A 14,429-nucleotide genomic window follows, 5' to 3' on the forward strand; every position below is an offset into this window, starting at 1 on the left:
CCCCCCGGGCACTTGAGTATATCTCTTCGTCGTATCTTCGTCATGCCCACAGGTTGAGCTGGGTGACGACAACCTCGGAAGGCTTCAGAGGCGTTCGAATACGAACAAGTCTATCAGATGGACTCGTTCTAGCTTTTGCGATAATGGGGTAGTTCCACCCTCCAATGAAGATTGACGCAACCATCCATCCATGCAGATTCTACAGCGTGAAGTCCGTGACGCTGAGGCATTGATCAACGATTTCGCGATGATGGAATGGATGAGCAGCAAGCGATACACTCCTGACCACCAACTTCACGTAACGAACTTGACGGGTTGCGACATTGAACTGACAGGTCACTATATCTTCTCAAGACACATCACAGCATCTTCGCAACCCTCGAAGTTGAGTGATCCATGATGCGAACTTCAACTGCTGCAAAGATGAAGTACTACGCTGGCGTAGCATTCTTTTCGTTGCTCGTCGGAAGCGCGGGAGGAAATCAGGGCGCAAGTTAGTGCCATTCAGAAGACCAATGCGTAATGCTGAACTGACTTACCAGCGAGCAAACCACCAACCTGGGTAACATACAGCCCACCACCAGCATCAAGCATCGCCACGGCGACCTCATCGTCTACGACTCCAACGCAACTGCCGACTCCAACTTCCTCGACCGTCCTCACCAGCTCTTCGTCAGCCTGGTCAGACAGTACTTCCACTACCGCCTCGGCCGTCATTTCTATATCTGATGTAGTCAGCACATCGACATCTTTTCCCGGTACCACCTTGGCAACCTTACCCTCTCCCACCCCGAGTCCAACTTCAGGTCCTCAACCATACACCTTTTCGATCGAGATAAGCAACAACCGCCAACACGTCGGCCAATGGTACGGTCGCTACATATCCGAAGGCCTGACCGATACGCTCAAGAACCGCTGCGACGACGACAAAACTGGCGCTAATACCTGCAAAACCAAGAAGGACAAATTTGACAACATAGAGTACCCTGACAAAGATGGTTTCGTGGAAAAGAAAACGAACTTCGTTGAAGTCAATGTTGAGAGTGACTACATCCCGGGTAAAAACGAAGGAGGGAACAAGTACAACGGAAAGTCGCTGCAGAACGTTTTCATCGCTCAGATCGCAGATACCTTCCAAAAGAGTGGCGAGGATGAGAAGAATTGTTACAAGTTCGACCAGGAGTCTACGATTTGCCCCGGCTGCAACCCAAAATTTTGTCTTTCCTTCAATGCGAGGAAGAAGATACTGAGGTGGTGTAACGCGCCCGAGTATGTTCGAGTGAGCGTCAAGGACGGAGAAGGGAAAGAAGTCGCACATATGAAGGTCGTGGTCAAGTTCACGGGTACAACAGACCAGGGGAAATTTGATTGCATGGCTATTCGAGAGACTGTCGAGAGAAGCGCTCGAGATAACCGGTTGAAGGACGTGAAAGACGCGATTGATGGGAAGGAAGTCGTGGCAAACGTGAGTTGCTCGGGCGAGGAGGTAACGGGGACTTGTCCCAATGAAGAGTGCTTGTATCAGTTGGGGCCGTGTTTCAAGTAGCTTACATATATTGAGGTATTACATATCGACTAGCAATGTTTCAACTATTTGCGTCGCACCGTGAGTCGTGAGGTGTGTGGTGTCGGTGGGAGCATTTGGTGAGGAGGCGTCGCTGGGGTTGCATGACCATGACGCAGCACCTCCGCCGGACTCCCGAGATATAATTTCCGTGGGGCACTGGCGCCCACCACGGCATGCAATACGCGCCTGTCATACGTCCCACAGCCTTATCCATCACAGTCACACGTTCTTCTCGTCTTTTTTATTACAATCGCGCATTCACATCCTTCAAAATAGGACGCAAACATAAAGCGCACCGCCAACAGGCGCAACAGAACAAGCCGTGGCGCAACACTGAAAAAGGTCGAAAGGGCAAAGGCAAAAGAGGCAGGATGGGACAGGACGAGTCACGGGTTGTAGACCCAAATGCGCCACCTCAGACCTTATCGGCGCGTACTCTGGAGGCTCTCGCGCAATACATCAAGGATGGGCGGGCGAAGAAGATTGTCGTCATGGTGAGTTCCAGCGCGTTGGCATGGTCAGACGCGTGCTGACATTGGGAAGACAGGTGCGGGCATAAGTACTTCCGCCGGCATACCAGACTTCAGATCACCAGAAACCGGTCTATACGCCAATCTCGCTCGCCTGAATCTGCCGTACCCCGAAGCCGTCTTCGACATCGATTTCTTCCGCAAGACGCCCGAGCCGTTCTACTCTCTCGCCCAAGAACTATACCCCGGGAAGTTCAGGCCGACGATAACACATTCCTTCATAAGCCTGCTCTATCAGAAAGGGCTGCTACTGAAGCTCTTCACTCAGAACATCGACTGTCTAGAGCGTGAGGCTGGAGTCCCCGGCGACAAGATAATAGAGGCGCATGGCAGTTTCGCGACGTGAGTAGGCTCTCCTCTACATGCTGCAAGCAATACTGATTCGGTACAGGCAATGTTGCATCGATTGCAAGAAGTCATACCCAAAGGAGCGCATGAACGAAGCCATCCAGAACAAATCGGTGCCACGCTGCGTCGACTCGGTATGTGACGGACTCGTCAAGCCAGAAATCGTGTTCTTCGGAGAACAATTACCATCCGCATTCTTCGACAACCGAAGCCTCCCAGCACAAGCCGACTTGTGCATCGTCATGGGCACGTCGCTCAGCGTAGCCCCGTTCTCTTCGCTACCGCAGCTTTGCGAAGACGAGACCCCACGACTGCTTATAAACTCAGAGAGGGTCGGCGATATGGGAACACGGCCAGACGATGTTTTGTTGCTGGAGGATTGCGATAGCGGTGTGAGAAAGTTGGCAGAGGCATGCGGGTGGACAGACGAGCTGGAAGCGCTCTGGGCAACAACCGCGCCTGCTGAGGAACCCGTGGCACCCAAGGAGACAGTCAAGAAGAGCCACGACGAGTTGCTGGAAGATGAGGTCGACAAGCTCACGCGTGACGTGGAAGAGAGTTTGAGGTTGAATCAAGCGGAACACAAATGGCTTGAGAACCACGTCGATAACAAGCTAGCAAGGAAGCAGGAGGATGATAAGGATAAAGACGACTCTCCGACCGAGTTGCAGCCAACAGTCGATGCGGCGTCAAGGGCGAGTCCTAGCGAGACGAAAACGGACCCCGGTGGTGGGCTAGGACATGTGTTTCCGCACATGAACAAGCCTTCGCTATAGATGCTGCATAATATGCTTGGACATATGGATATAGATACACGATCTCACGATCATGAATGACGATAGCGTACTATGCGAGTCAACAAGGCGACCCGTTTTGGAAGTCGCGCACTGACACGGCTGCCTAATTCCCTTATATCCGAGTCTGCACCTTCCGTCTTCCTTCACGCCTATACCTCGCCCTCACTCTTTCTCGAAGAAATCAGGATGGCATCAATCACCGAGCTTCCTGCTGAACTACTCGATTCCATACTCGCCGATCTTGGAAGCCGCGCCATCATCAACCTAGCTCAAACATGCAAGGCCCTCCACGCCGTCGCCATACCAGCAGCGTACCACACCGTCACTCTTACGTGGGACAACACCTATTCAAAAGAAACCAGAGGACCGCAGCGCGGCATGCAAAGAAGAACCGAGAAAGCGCCTAAAATACAGACTCTGATCCGCACGCTCACCAAGAAGCCCGAATACATCCGGCTGATCAAGAGACTAGAGTTCTGCGCCAAGGGATGTGTAGAGTACGGCTACTTAGACGTTGCCGGAGATATCTTCCCAGACTTTGAGTATGATGCAAGTGGCAAAGAGTGGGAAACTGAGATGTTCAAGGCTCATGTAACAGAGGAAGGGTTCCAGACGTGGGGCCATGGCTGGACACAACAGGCGCAGCATATGTTGATCGCACTTCTCGTCGGCACATGTCAAGCGCATTTGGAATCCTTGACTATGGAGTGGGGATTCTTCTTGGGTAATCGGTGGTTTCCTGCCATGATGAAGTATGCCATCATGAAGAATGCTGCAGCGTCAGAAGCAGATGATGGACAACCAGTATGGTTCGCCAAGTTGAAAACTGTGTGCGTTACCTTGGAAGAGACGGAGGGGGCGGCCGCAACGTGGGAGCGTAGTTTCTGGAGCGAGCAAGAGACTCTACTTCACTTCTTCTATCTGCCGGCGATAGAGTCGCTCGACCTTATCACGTGCTCATTGAGAGAGGGCGACTATGATGACTATGGCGGACTATGGGACGAGGGAGATGGAGTGGACGGCTCATTCGAGTGGCCACTGGAGACACCTCCTCTATCGCAGACACTGACGACTCTCCGTCTTACTCCCTCTTCGATGGACCCTCTCACTATCCAGTATCTGCTCAGGCAGACGCCCAACGTCAAGGTCTTCTACTACGATTGCTGTTTGCATCCAGACCACCCACCTCTCCGTTTGTCGATCTTGAAGGATACACTACGGCATATACGCGGCACGCTTACCGATCTGACCGTGCGTTACAAGCACTATAATAACAATGGTAGCGATGACCTCCCAACCGACGCCGCGGAACCTGTAAGAGAAGGTCTAGGTCCACTACACGATTTCCCCGTTCTCACGACTTTGACTGCTTCATTCCCTGTGCTGTTTGGTATGAATAATACGCCAAACCTAGCGAAACATCTCTCTCCGACGCTCGAAACGTTGACAATCACGAATGATCTCTCTGCATACGAGGCACTCGAAATGCGCTTTGAAGATATCCAGGCCATGGCTATCTTCCGACAATACCTTGCGGGTCAAACACTAGCCTCAGGTGTGGTTATCTCTCACGAGGGTGACTCTTGCAAATGGGTACAAGATCGGGAGCCGGAGTGGAAGGCCGCGACACCGCGTCTAAGGAAATTGACATATGACGTGGGAACCCAGTTGTTTACGGGGTACTGGCTTGGGGACGAGCCTAGAGAGCAGCTTTTGGGATTGTGCAAGACGCAAGGCATCGAAGGCAATGTGATACCACAATATGACTCCCGCGGTCGACTCGTGGAGTCGGATTAATTCGTTACCGTATGGCATAAGATATTCTAGTAGTTTGTTTTCTGACGATCATCTGTTCAAACGATTAGTACACGCGTCGTTCTTTCGTCATGTTCTGGTCTTGTACCAAATATCGAATGCTCCTCCGTCAACACAAATAGCAAAACGTATACTCACAATTCGCACCCATAGCTTTCCTAAGCTTCATCGTCACAGCCTCTTCCTCCAAATCCTTCTTATCCCCTGTCTGGATCTCCACAGCATAGGTACGGATGACCTGCTTGACCTGCCCACTCTGGAAGCTCATCTTGGCTTTGCGCATCACCTTTGTTTGGGGTCCTAAAGTCGTCTCAGCAATGTCGATATTGAGGCAGGGGACATGACAGACCTTGCCAAACAACAAAAGCAAACTTGACGCGCTCGCTGTACTCGTCGTTTCCTAGCTTCATGCGCACGTAGGCGTATGCTGCTTCGTCGTCGCCAAGACTCTCCGTCATCTCGGCAATGTCGCCGCTTCCTGTGCCGGCAAGTTTGAGGTTGTCTGAGGTTGCGGATGCATACTGAGGATGGTCAGCCGTCAAATCCCTCAAATGTTCTTGCTTGACGCCTTCGATCACGTCTCGGTGAACGAAACCCTTCGGGCGCATTATCGGATGTACCTTCAAGATAAGCCACGTGGTCTCGGATTTGTCAGAGCGCACGTCTTCGTATGCTTGCGCGATTTCGGGATCGCTAAGAATATCGGCTGCAGAAGGCATGATGTAGGACAGTTCTTGCTATCGCGGGTTATGCAAAGGCGATAGCAGGGGTGGGACGACTCGGAAGGGGAGTTTTGAGGAAGTTGGGATGGGGATTCAGGGTTCAGCGATGCCGCCGCACTAGCTGGGACTAGTGCGGGGCTAGGCCGTTGGAGGAGCCGAGCAGGGCCAATGGGGATGAAGAAGATGTGGGTCTAGAATCTCGAGTTCTGGCAGGCGCGACACCTCCTTTCTGCTCACATCTTCTGTCGATTGCGCATGTATGGCGGGTCTGATCTGGATCATTGTTGAGACAGGACCGCATTTTGTTTTTGGGTAAATTCACGATACAGTCCGTTGACACTTCAACCGTTGTGTGAGACGAGTGTCCTCAACAGATTAAAAGAAGCGTGGAAGCAGATGCTGCCCACTCCCATGCTAAAAGCAGTCTTGCTACTACGCCTCACCGTTTTCACCTGCATAATTCAGAGTAATCATCGAACTAAGGAATTTGTATTTACTTGCAGCTAATATTTCTATCTATCAGCTACTTACACCTGACACGACATACCAACTCTATTGTCCAGACCTGGGGCCTTCGGTCTCGAGAGTGGCACCGGGGAAGTTGATGCCATAGTCGAACATACTCCTGCCCGCCGGCACGCCCTGGCATCCGCCGCCTAGATCCTTAAGCGGCTGCAGCGCCGGTCCAAGACGACTGTCAACAGCAGCCAAAGCAGCAGTCAGAGCAGCACCTCCAAGAAGCTTGCTCAAGAAAGACGGGGTATCCGCCTGCACGGCCTGCGCGATGAAGCAGCCCATCTTCTTGGGGTCGTTCAAGTCCTCTGCGAAGTTGATGAAGCCGCCAGTAATGTCACCCAGATTGACGCCCGAGAAACTGTTGACGGCGCCCGTGTTGCCACCGACCTGGCAGTTCAACGGGTACGCGGCACATTGCTGTGCGGTCGAGACACCAATGTCTGCAAGGGTCCATGGGTCGAGCGGGTGGCGCTTGTACCAGTTGTCTGGGATGCGCTCATAGCCATACTTGTACGTCAACGCACCGCTGGCGTCGCGCTTGTAGCTGAAGAAGTCCATGAATACATCTTGCGTCAGGAATCCGCGGGGAGCCTCAGCGCTGTGGTTCGCAAGCAAGTGGTACGCGAACATGTGTGCGCCAAAGGTGAATGCAACACCAGCGTACGCGGGACTGAAGTAGAATGGGTTGGTAGCGATGCTGTGCTTTTTGCGGTTGTTGGAGTGCTCTGCGAGGACACGGGGCGTGATCAGACCTCCTGCACGCTGGTTGGAGAGGTCAAAGAGCTCTTGCATGTATTGCGGGTAGGAGCGGCAGTTGGAGTTCATCTCAGGTGCGAGCCAATCACCACGGGTGATACTGGCATCGCCCTCACTTCTTAGATGGCCGTATGCGCAGATTCCTGTTTCGTTGCCAAGGAGGTCACCAACCAGTGGGGGAAGAGAACTGGTCTTGTCTGAATGGGGACCGATGCTCCAGCGGCCGGAGATGGGGTCGCCGTTGAAGAAGGCTGTTGCGGTCTCGAGGAAGATGGTGGCCGTCTTGTCGAGGCCGAAAGCTTGCCAGAGACCGGTGTTGATGCTTGCTGCATCGACGACACCGTCGCGCTGGATGTAACCGTGGTTTGCGGCGGCGTTGAGGCCGGCACAAGGACCGCGGATATCTCCTTTGCCTGGGGCGCGCCACTCGTGCTCGCCAGATGTGTTGACGAGTTGGAGGGCAGGGTCGAATTGGTTGAAGAGGGCGTGGTTGGGTGTGCCTGGGTATTCTGGGAATTCGATAATTTGTGGCGTTGTTTGACGCTCTTGGATGCGCTTCTCAGCGACCATACGAGCTATCTCGGGGAAAGCTGAGACCAGCAGAGCTGGCCCGGTAAGGAGCACGAGAGATGTCTTCGCGAACATTGTGTAATGCAGTAATGGAGGGTGAAGAGATGCTGATGACAGTGAGCAGATCTCGTCTATCTTATATTTCTTTGCATACACGGCTGCAGACTAGCGTAAGTTCCCCACTGTGGAGTTAAGGGTCACTCCCAACGCTCCTCATAGCCGGTGTCTTCGGTCTCGAACGAATTCGAGTATCTTCTGATGGTTGATCCGCTAGTCCATGGACTACTTTGTCAGTGTGCAGCCAACAGTCGCGGTGGCGACCATAACCCATTGTCCGGGGCAGTCGTAGGATCGTCCCAAGACAGTAATCGCCCACGTCGATCTGCAAGGCTCACATGGCTGGGGTAAAGTCGCCAAGACTGGAGCTACAGGCGGCAATACGCTATTGAGGGACAACGGATGCCATTCCGTGATCAGCAGTATAGTCAGACCCTGAGTTGGCTGCGAAAGAAGTTCATGAATGACAGAGTGCCCTTCGAGGCCCTCTTGTTTGCCTAGTCATCCCGATGTAGTAGTGAAAAGGCCTCAGACAAGGAGGTGCTGGGAATTTGCAGTGTTTTCTCGAGAGGCGACTGGGGATAGATCCAAGTTAGAGCAGCACCACGGCGATTCATGACTGTTGCGGGGAGTGTAAGTGAAGTTGCGAAGATCCTCTAGTAGTCTCCTACAGATTTCAATTTCTCTTGACGTGGATTACAGAAGTCTTCTTGACGCAAAATGAATTGGAGGATGCATCATCCGATTGGGAAACAATTCAGTTTGCTACATCGGGTAGTTCCCGCGCGGTGCAACCAGCGATGATGGATGCCATCCACGACATACCCCTAGCCAACTTCTTTTTTGCTATTACCGTCCGCTTGTCCGGAGCCTGGAGATGACTTTAGTTCTTTTTTTGATGAAAAAACATTCATTGTTGGCACGCCAAAAGTGGCACTTGGCGGACAGACCCGGTGGAACTCCGCAAACTGCCTGTCAAGATGTGAATAGACTCCACGACGCAAGTCCGTTTGACCCACTGGCAACATGCGCTATAGACGGAAGGCACCGTGTGAATCTGATCAAGATGACGGAGCGGCGTGGCGTCCAGCGCAAGTGTAGAGATAAGCTCGACGAAATCGTTGTTTAGCGCGACGCTAGCGGAAACTACCCCGGGTCTCGTTCATTCCGTGGTTCAGATCGACCATCAAATTGCCCGGTTGGTGCTTGGGCAGATCCACGACTGGCACTTCTGACATACGAGAACCATGCTATTGGCTAATAGTCCCAGCAACAGCGCCCTGCGCCGGCGACCCTTACATGGCGTCGCCGTCTTCTCCAGATAATGAGTAATTAGTAATCTACCTAGGTAGTTTTCAGGGGAAAGTGTACCGGATAACCCTCAGTTGCCGAACAACTACCGAACAGGTCTTGCCAATCAGTGGTCTTGCTTACTGCTCACCAGTAGCCATGAGAGTTCATCAGTGAGCTGTCTTACATCGACCACTCGATAACCAGTCCATTTGCGGAAGTTTGTCGCGTCGCAGTGCAGTCATTTTGGCATTCCCATACGACCGAGTTCCATAGGTAGAGGAGCACTTTCTTCAACCTCGTCTATCCATAGGACGACGAACGTCGCAACATCCGGCAAGAACACGAGGCTCAAACTATGCGATGAGAAGGTTCGCCCATACCCATAGTCTAGGTAATTTGATGCGTGCAACATCTGCAAGTGCCGTCAGCCTCGCCACCATACTGGCCTCTTACTCTTTGAAGACTCAATCGTCACTACCCACGCATCCTCCACCTATCTCAAATACTACAAAGTGTAAACGGCACTAAGTCTTGGCAAGATGTTCGGTCCCTAATAACAGTCACCCAAAGAGACATCAGCACCAAGCGTTCGGCAGTGTATGCGGTCTATCGCCGTTGCCTGTACGTCCGTAAGACTCCCGAGGCTATGAAGCCATCCCCGCATATCTTCTCAGTACTACTAGTCCAAGAACCTCGGGAACTTCGCCGAATCTTCTCTTATGTTTACAGGACACGAAAAGGCTTCGTGATGTGAGCCTTTGGGAAACGTCTTTGGACATTACTCAGTGATATTAGTTAGCAGCTTCCTGGTCTTGATGTAGTCGATTCAGTGGTGTCTGACGGGGAGGTGGCTGACTAGCTCGGTGTCCATGTAGGCCCACCTGCATCAGTGATGATGGGGGGTTGCTGCCCGTTCGCTGGGCAGCAAAGAACAAGCAGAAAGAGCGAGTGTGACACGATCGGTGTAGAATTTCATCCTTTGATGCGCCACTTGCGACTACTCTCGCTTGTTGAATGTGCTGGTCTTAGAACGCAGGCACCACGCGACTGAGCAAGACAGTAAATAATCGCAATGCAAGTGTATTTCCCACACACCATTGTTTACATTATGTAGCAGTATATTGCTGCTTGCAACTACATAAACATGTTCATGCCCTGGCCTTCGTTTAATTTCATAGGTCGCACGGCTTCAGGATGTTTACGGTCTGGGCCACTCAATGCAGCATGCAAAGTCACCCTTAAACTGATTCAACATGTCACCATGTTGACATACGTGGTTTTGAACTAGCAAACCGACAGGAAGTTTGTGTGAGATCTTATGTTTGCTGTCCTCTGCGACTTTAAGATAAGATGATTCGTCACTGAGGAGATCGTGCCTGTAGCCTCACCACCATGGCAGACATGACGGTACGAAACACTGCGAACCTAATCGCCAATATCAATAATGGCGTCATGGTAGGCCAGAACTTCGGAAATATCAACCATCAGTCCGGATGTCATACCGATGAGCAGCGATTCGACAAGTGTACCAATGCGCTCTGGGTAACAGACCCTGATGTTGACCGCGAACATGTCGTGAACACTAAGGGTAGCCCCGTTTCTGGCACATGCGACTGGATTTGGCAAGACAGCACTTTCTCGGGTTGCTTGAACGGGTCCTCATCCAAGACACTATGGATTACAGGCGGGCCTGGAAAAGGCAAGACAATGATTTCGGTTCACATCACGGGCTTGCTCAAGGAACTATGCTATGCTCGCAACCAAGTCTTCGCATACTTCTTCTGCGACCATCGGGACACAAATCGCAGTTCAGCATGTGCAATCCTCCGCACTCTAATACATCAAATTATCGAGCAAAAACGACGTCTGCACAGCAAGATCTTCCCGTACTTTCAAGAGGATCGGAGAGCGAAGGCTACGATACAGTCGCGTGATGCCCTTTGGCGAATTTTCACCGAGCTACTGCACGAGGAGGAGCTTGGAGGTCTGGTGTATTTGGTCGACGGGCTTGACGAGTGCGATGACGACACAGCTCGTTGGATGGCACAGAAGCTGTCCAACCTTCATACCAACAGCTCCGGCAAAGATGTGAGGGACTTGAGGATTCTCGTTGCGAGTCGGGATATCGCAAGCATGAACTTTTCGTCCAGAATCGACCTAGACACCATACAAGACCCGGGCTACGACGAGAGTATCACCAGATTTATCGATGCGCGAGTAGCTGAAATGGCAACTCAGGTGCCCGGTTGCACACCAGCGCTACAGAGTCAAGTCAAAGAAAGCCTGCAGTCACGCTCGGGTAATTCTTTCCTTTGGATTGGTTGCGTAATGGGCGAACTTTCGGTCAAAGAGACGCCTACGGAGATCGAGAGTTCGCTAGCCGAGTTTCCTACCGGACTTTGCCCGCTCTACAACCGACTTCTTCACCAAGTACACTCAAAACCGCAGTATCGCTCAGATTGTATCAAGCTGCTGCATTGGGTAGCACAAGCGATGAGACCGATGAGCTTGGCTGAGCTAGCAGCGGTGCTGGACATCGATGGGTCCGAGACGATATCAGTAGAGCAAAGACTCAGTGATCGTATCACATGGTGCAAGTCTTTGCTTATCGTCAGACATGTCGCTGACACTATTCAAGCGCCTACGGTCGATTTGGTCCATTACTCATTGAAGGAACATCTGTTTGAGTCGAGCGGGGGGGATAACGCTGCCGACATTCAGCCCTTTTTCTGTCAAGCAGATGCAATACACCACCAAATCGCGCGTACGTGCCTGGATTATCTCTACAATAATCTCTCTAATGAAGAGTATTGGTTCTACGATGATGGAGTTATGAATGCGCGACTTCCGCTAGTATCATACGCCACGGTATACTGGCCAAACCATGCGAGGCTCATCGGAAAAGACCTGGCTATGGATCTCTTGGACAGCAGAATCGATACCTTCTTCAAAGAAGGCGGCATGGCATATACCAGCTGGTGGTGGTCATTCCGAATGGCAACGAGCCCTTCGTTGAAACAGGAACTGCCTGTTAAGTTCGCTGATCCCGAAATAGCCCCCTACAGCAAGGAGCTAGAAACCATCCCTCCAATGCATCTTTCGGCAGCTCTAGGCGTGCTGCCATGGATGGCGTCCTTTTCTACCGTTCCAGATATGCCACGTTCCGATGTCGTGAACCTCTTAGGTCTACGAGGGCAATCACCACTAAATCACGCTACCCAGAGAGGTCACAAAGACGCGATCGCTTGGCTGTGTGATCAGGGCGCAACCATAGACGATAAATCAGTCTTTACCGCTGCCGCTGAGGGTCATACTAGCGTCCTCAAGTATCTCCTTGATCGTGGAGGTAGCCCAAACGTCAGAGCATGCAATATCTGGACTGGAAAAAGCGAAGAAGAAACAGCACTCTGGGATGCGTGTGGTCAAGGTCTCGAAGACGTTGTGCATGTCCTACTAGATGCCGGAGCTGATACAGATGCACTCAGTCTACCATCATGCTTGTATGAGGCTTTCGGAGTTCCTACGCCTGCCTTCGTTGCAGCCTGCTTTGGAGGCAGCCTGAAGCTTGTAGAGACCTTGTTATCCCGAACCAAAGACCTGCATCTTTACCTGGATTACGGCTTAGAATACGCGATTGGGTATGGCCATGAAGATGTGATTCGGTTTCTCCTACCAAGAATTAGCACGGTTGGTCATCAAAGCGAGCGAGAAAAGAGGTTCCTGTATTTTGCCCTAGCCTCTAACGTGTCTTCATCGATCGTCGAGCTCTTATTGGATTCTTTCCGTTCGAGCGCAGACTCGGTGGTTCGCTTGCACAACGATGGATCATCCTCGAGAATGATCGAATTGGCATTCCTTCTCAAGAGCCACGAGACTCTGCAGATGTTGCTGAAGAGGGGTGCCATGCCGACGACTAAGATGCTGCGCATTGCTACCGAGACAGACGACGCAAGCCTTCTCGAACTCTTCCTGCAACGAGATGTTGACATGAGCATGTCTCTTCATATTGCGGCCAAGCACGGTTCTCTTCAAGCTGCGAAGTTGCTGGTCGCAAAAGGAGTAGCGATCAATGGTACTAATGGACAAAAGAAGACACCACTCATCATCGCGGCTGAAAATGGCTTTGCAAAGGTTGTGGAGATGCTTCTCGAGAACGGAGCCAGCTCCAAGACCAAGGATAAGGGGGGCAAGAATGCCCGCATGAGAGCTGAAGCAGGAGGCCATGCAGGTGTGGTTCAGATCATCGATGACTGGGCTCTCAGGGCGAAGAAGTAACGTATTCGCCGTGTCGCTTTCGGTCAAAACACTCCAAATATGTGTTCTGATATCATTACCTTGTTCTAGGCGTATTACTTGAATGAAGAATCCATCTACCAACGGTGAACATGTGATGATAATACAGTTTGCTAGAACCATGTGATGGTCTGCGCTGAGATCTATAACTAGAAGCGTCGCAACTTTGCCGTCCTGCGTTATCAATCCTCTTAGCACATCCCAAGATGGCAGAAGCGGCTGGACTTACACTTGGTGCTCTCGGCATCGCTGCACTCTTCAACAACGCCCTTGAATGCTTTCAGTGCGTTCGTGTAGCCAAAGATTTCGGCCAAGACTTCGAGACATACCGCATCAGGCTCCATCTATCCGAGGTTCGGCTCTCTCATTGGGGCAGTGCCGTGGGTGTTACAGACACGGACGCTGAAATCCCTCTCCATTTCTCTCCGGACGAGCAAGAAGTTGCGCAACAGACGCTTGAGCATATCATCAAGCTATTTCAGGTAACGGAAGAAAAGGCCAAAAACTTGGAGAGAAGATCATCGGAACCTGAACTCAGCGATCGCATGAGGAAGTTGTGTGATAAGATGAACAAGCTGGCTCTGGGGAGAACGAACAAAGCATCCAAGACGAACGACGGCCTGTACACCAAAACGAAATGGGCGCTGTTCTCTCGCGACGGTTTCATTAAGCTCGTTGAGTCTATTTCCAGTCTAGTCAACGAGCTCATAGCCGCTTTTCCAGATGATATCAAGGAGAAGAGGGAGCGACTGTGCAACGAAGACGTAGAGGAGCTTGTTGCGAATGAACCGGAACTCTCAGTTCTGCTGAAGGATGCTTTGGGCGAGGATGACGAACAGATGCAAGGCGCATTACAGAAGGCTGTTGCTGCGACACATCAGAATACCACTACGTTCTCTGGTTCTGGTGAGAATAGAGGGCTGCAACTAGGTCAGAATTATGGTTCGATGACGAACACTTTTGGTAGATAAGCTAGGACATCGAAGCTATCGCAATCATATCGTACAACAAAGTGCAACTAAAATGACCAGCCCGAACCAAAACCAGACCGCAGTCTAAGTTACTGGACACTCTATCGTATCCGGTAGATAAGCTAGGGGGTTTGGTTGTGATATGACTGCATCGATACGGTCAAGAGGCTGTCGGGGGTGTGAAAAGTATAACA

General features: G+C 51.6%; 6 protein-coding genes across 6 annotated transcripts; 4 read left to right on the forward strand and 2 right to left on the reverse strand.

Annotated features, from left to right (window-relative positions):
• Positions 1 to 542: 542 nt before the first annotated feature.
• J4E78_010236 (uncharacterized protein) lies at positions 543 to 3,221 on the forward strand (the record flags this gene model as incomplete). Its single annotated transcript, XM_049370815.1, has 5 exons — positions 543 to 712; positions 807 to 1,465; positions 1,873 to 2,061; positions 2,111 to 2,439; positions 2,489 to 3,221. Coding segments are annotated over 5 exons (2,080 nt in total), but the record flags the coding sequence as incomplete, so codon positions are not given.
• Positions 3,222 to 3,428: 207 nt separating this feature from the next.
• Positions 3,429 to 5,039, forward strand: J4E78_010237 (uncharacterized protein; the record flags this gene model as incomplete). The annotated part of the gene is made up of 1 exon (XM_049370816.1): positions 3,429 to 5,039. One exon carries the CDS (start codon positions 3,429 to 3,431, stop codon positions 5,037 to 5,039), a length of 1,611 nt encoding a protein of 536 aa, XP_049217401.1.
• A 26-nt stretch (positions 5,040 to 5,065) lies between these two features.
• J4E78_010238 (uncharacterized protein) lies at positions 5,066 to 5,776 on the reverse strand (the record flags this gene model as incomplete). Its single annotated transcript, XM_049370817.1, has 4 exons — positions 5,066 to 5,091; positions 5,196 to 5,357; positions 5,407 to 5,578; positions 5,678 to 5,776. The coding sequence occupies 4 exons, from the start codon at positions 5,774 to 5,776 to the stop codon at positions 5,066 to 5,068; spliced, it is 459 nt and encodes a 152-aa protein (XP_049217402.1).
• A 555-nt stretch (positions 5,777 to 6,331) lies between these two features.
• Positions 6,332 to 7,696, reverse strand: J4E78_010239 (uncharacterized protein; the record flags this gene model as incomplete). The annotated part of the gene is made up of 1 exon (XM_049370818.1): positions 6,332 to 7,696. The coding sequence occupies one exon, from the start codon at positions 7,694 to 7,696 to the stop codon at positions 6,332 to 6,334; it is 1,365 nt and encodes a 454-aa protein (XP_049217403.1).
• A 2,676-nt stretch (positions 7,697 to 10,372) lies between these two features.
• J4E78_010240 (uncharacterized protein) lies at positions 10,373 to 13,246 on the forward strand (the record flags this gene model as incomplete). The annotated part of the gene is made up of 1 exon (XM_049370819.1): positions 10,373 to 13,246. One exon carries the CDS (start codon positions 10,373 to 10,375, stop codon positions 13,244 to 13,246), a length of 2,874 nt encoding a protein of 957 aa, XP_049217404.1.
• Positions 13,247 to 13,470: 224 nt separating this feature from the next.
• Positions 13,471 to 14,235, forward strand: J4E78_010241 (uncharacterized protein; the record flags this gene model as incomplete). The annotated part of the gene is made up of 1 exon (XM_049370820.1): positions 13,471 to 14,235. One exon carries the CDS (start codon positions 13,471 to 13,473, stop codon positions 14,233 to 14,235), a length of 765 nt encoding a protein of 254 aa, XP_049217405.1.
• Positions 14,236 to 14,429: the final 194 nt, after the last annotated feature.

Source organism: Alternaria triticimaculans, assembly GCF_023758025.1.
Source record: "Alternaria triticimaculans strain BMP 0046 chromosome Unknown scaffold_29, whole genome shotgun sequence".
Classification (NCBI taxonomy): domain Eukaryota; kingdom Fungi; phylum Ascomycota; class Dothideomycetes; order Pleosporales; family Pleosporaceae; genus Alternaria; species Alternaria triticimaculans.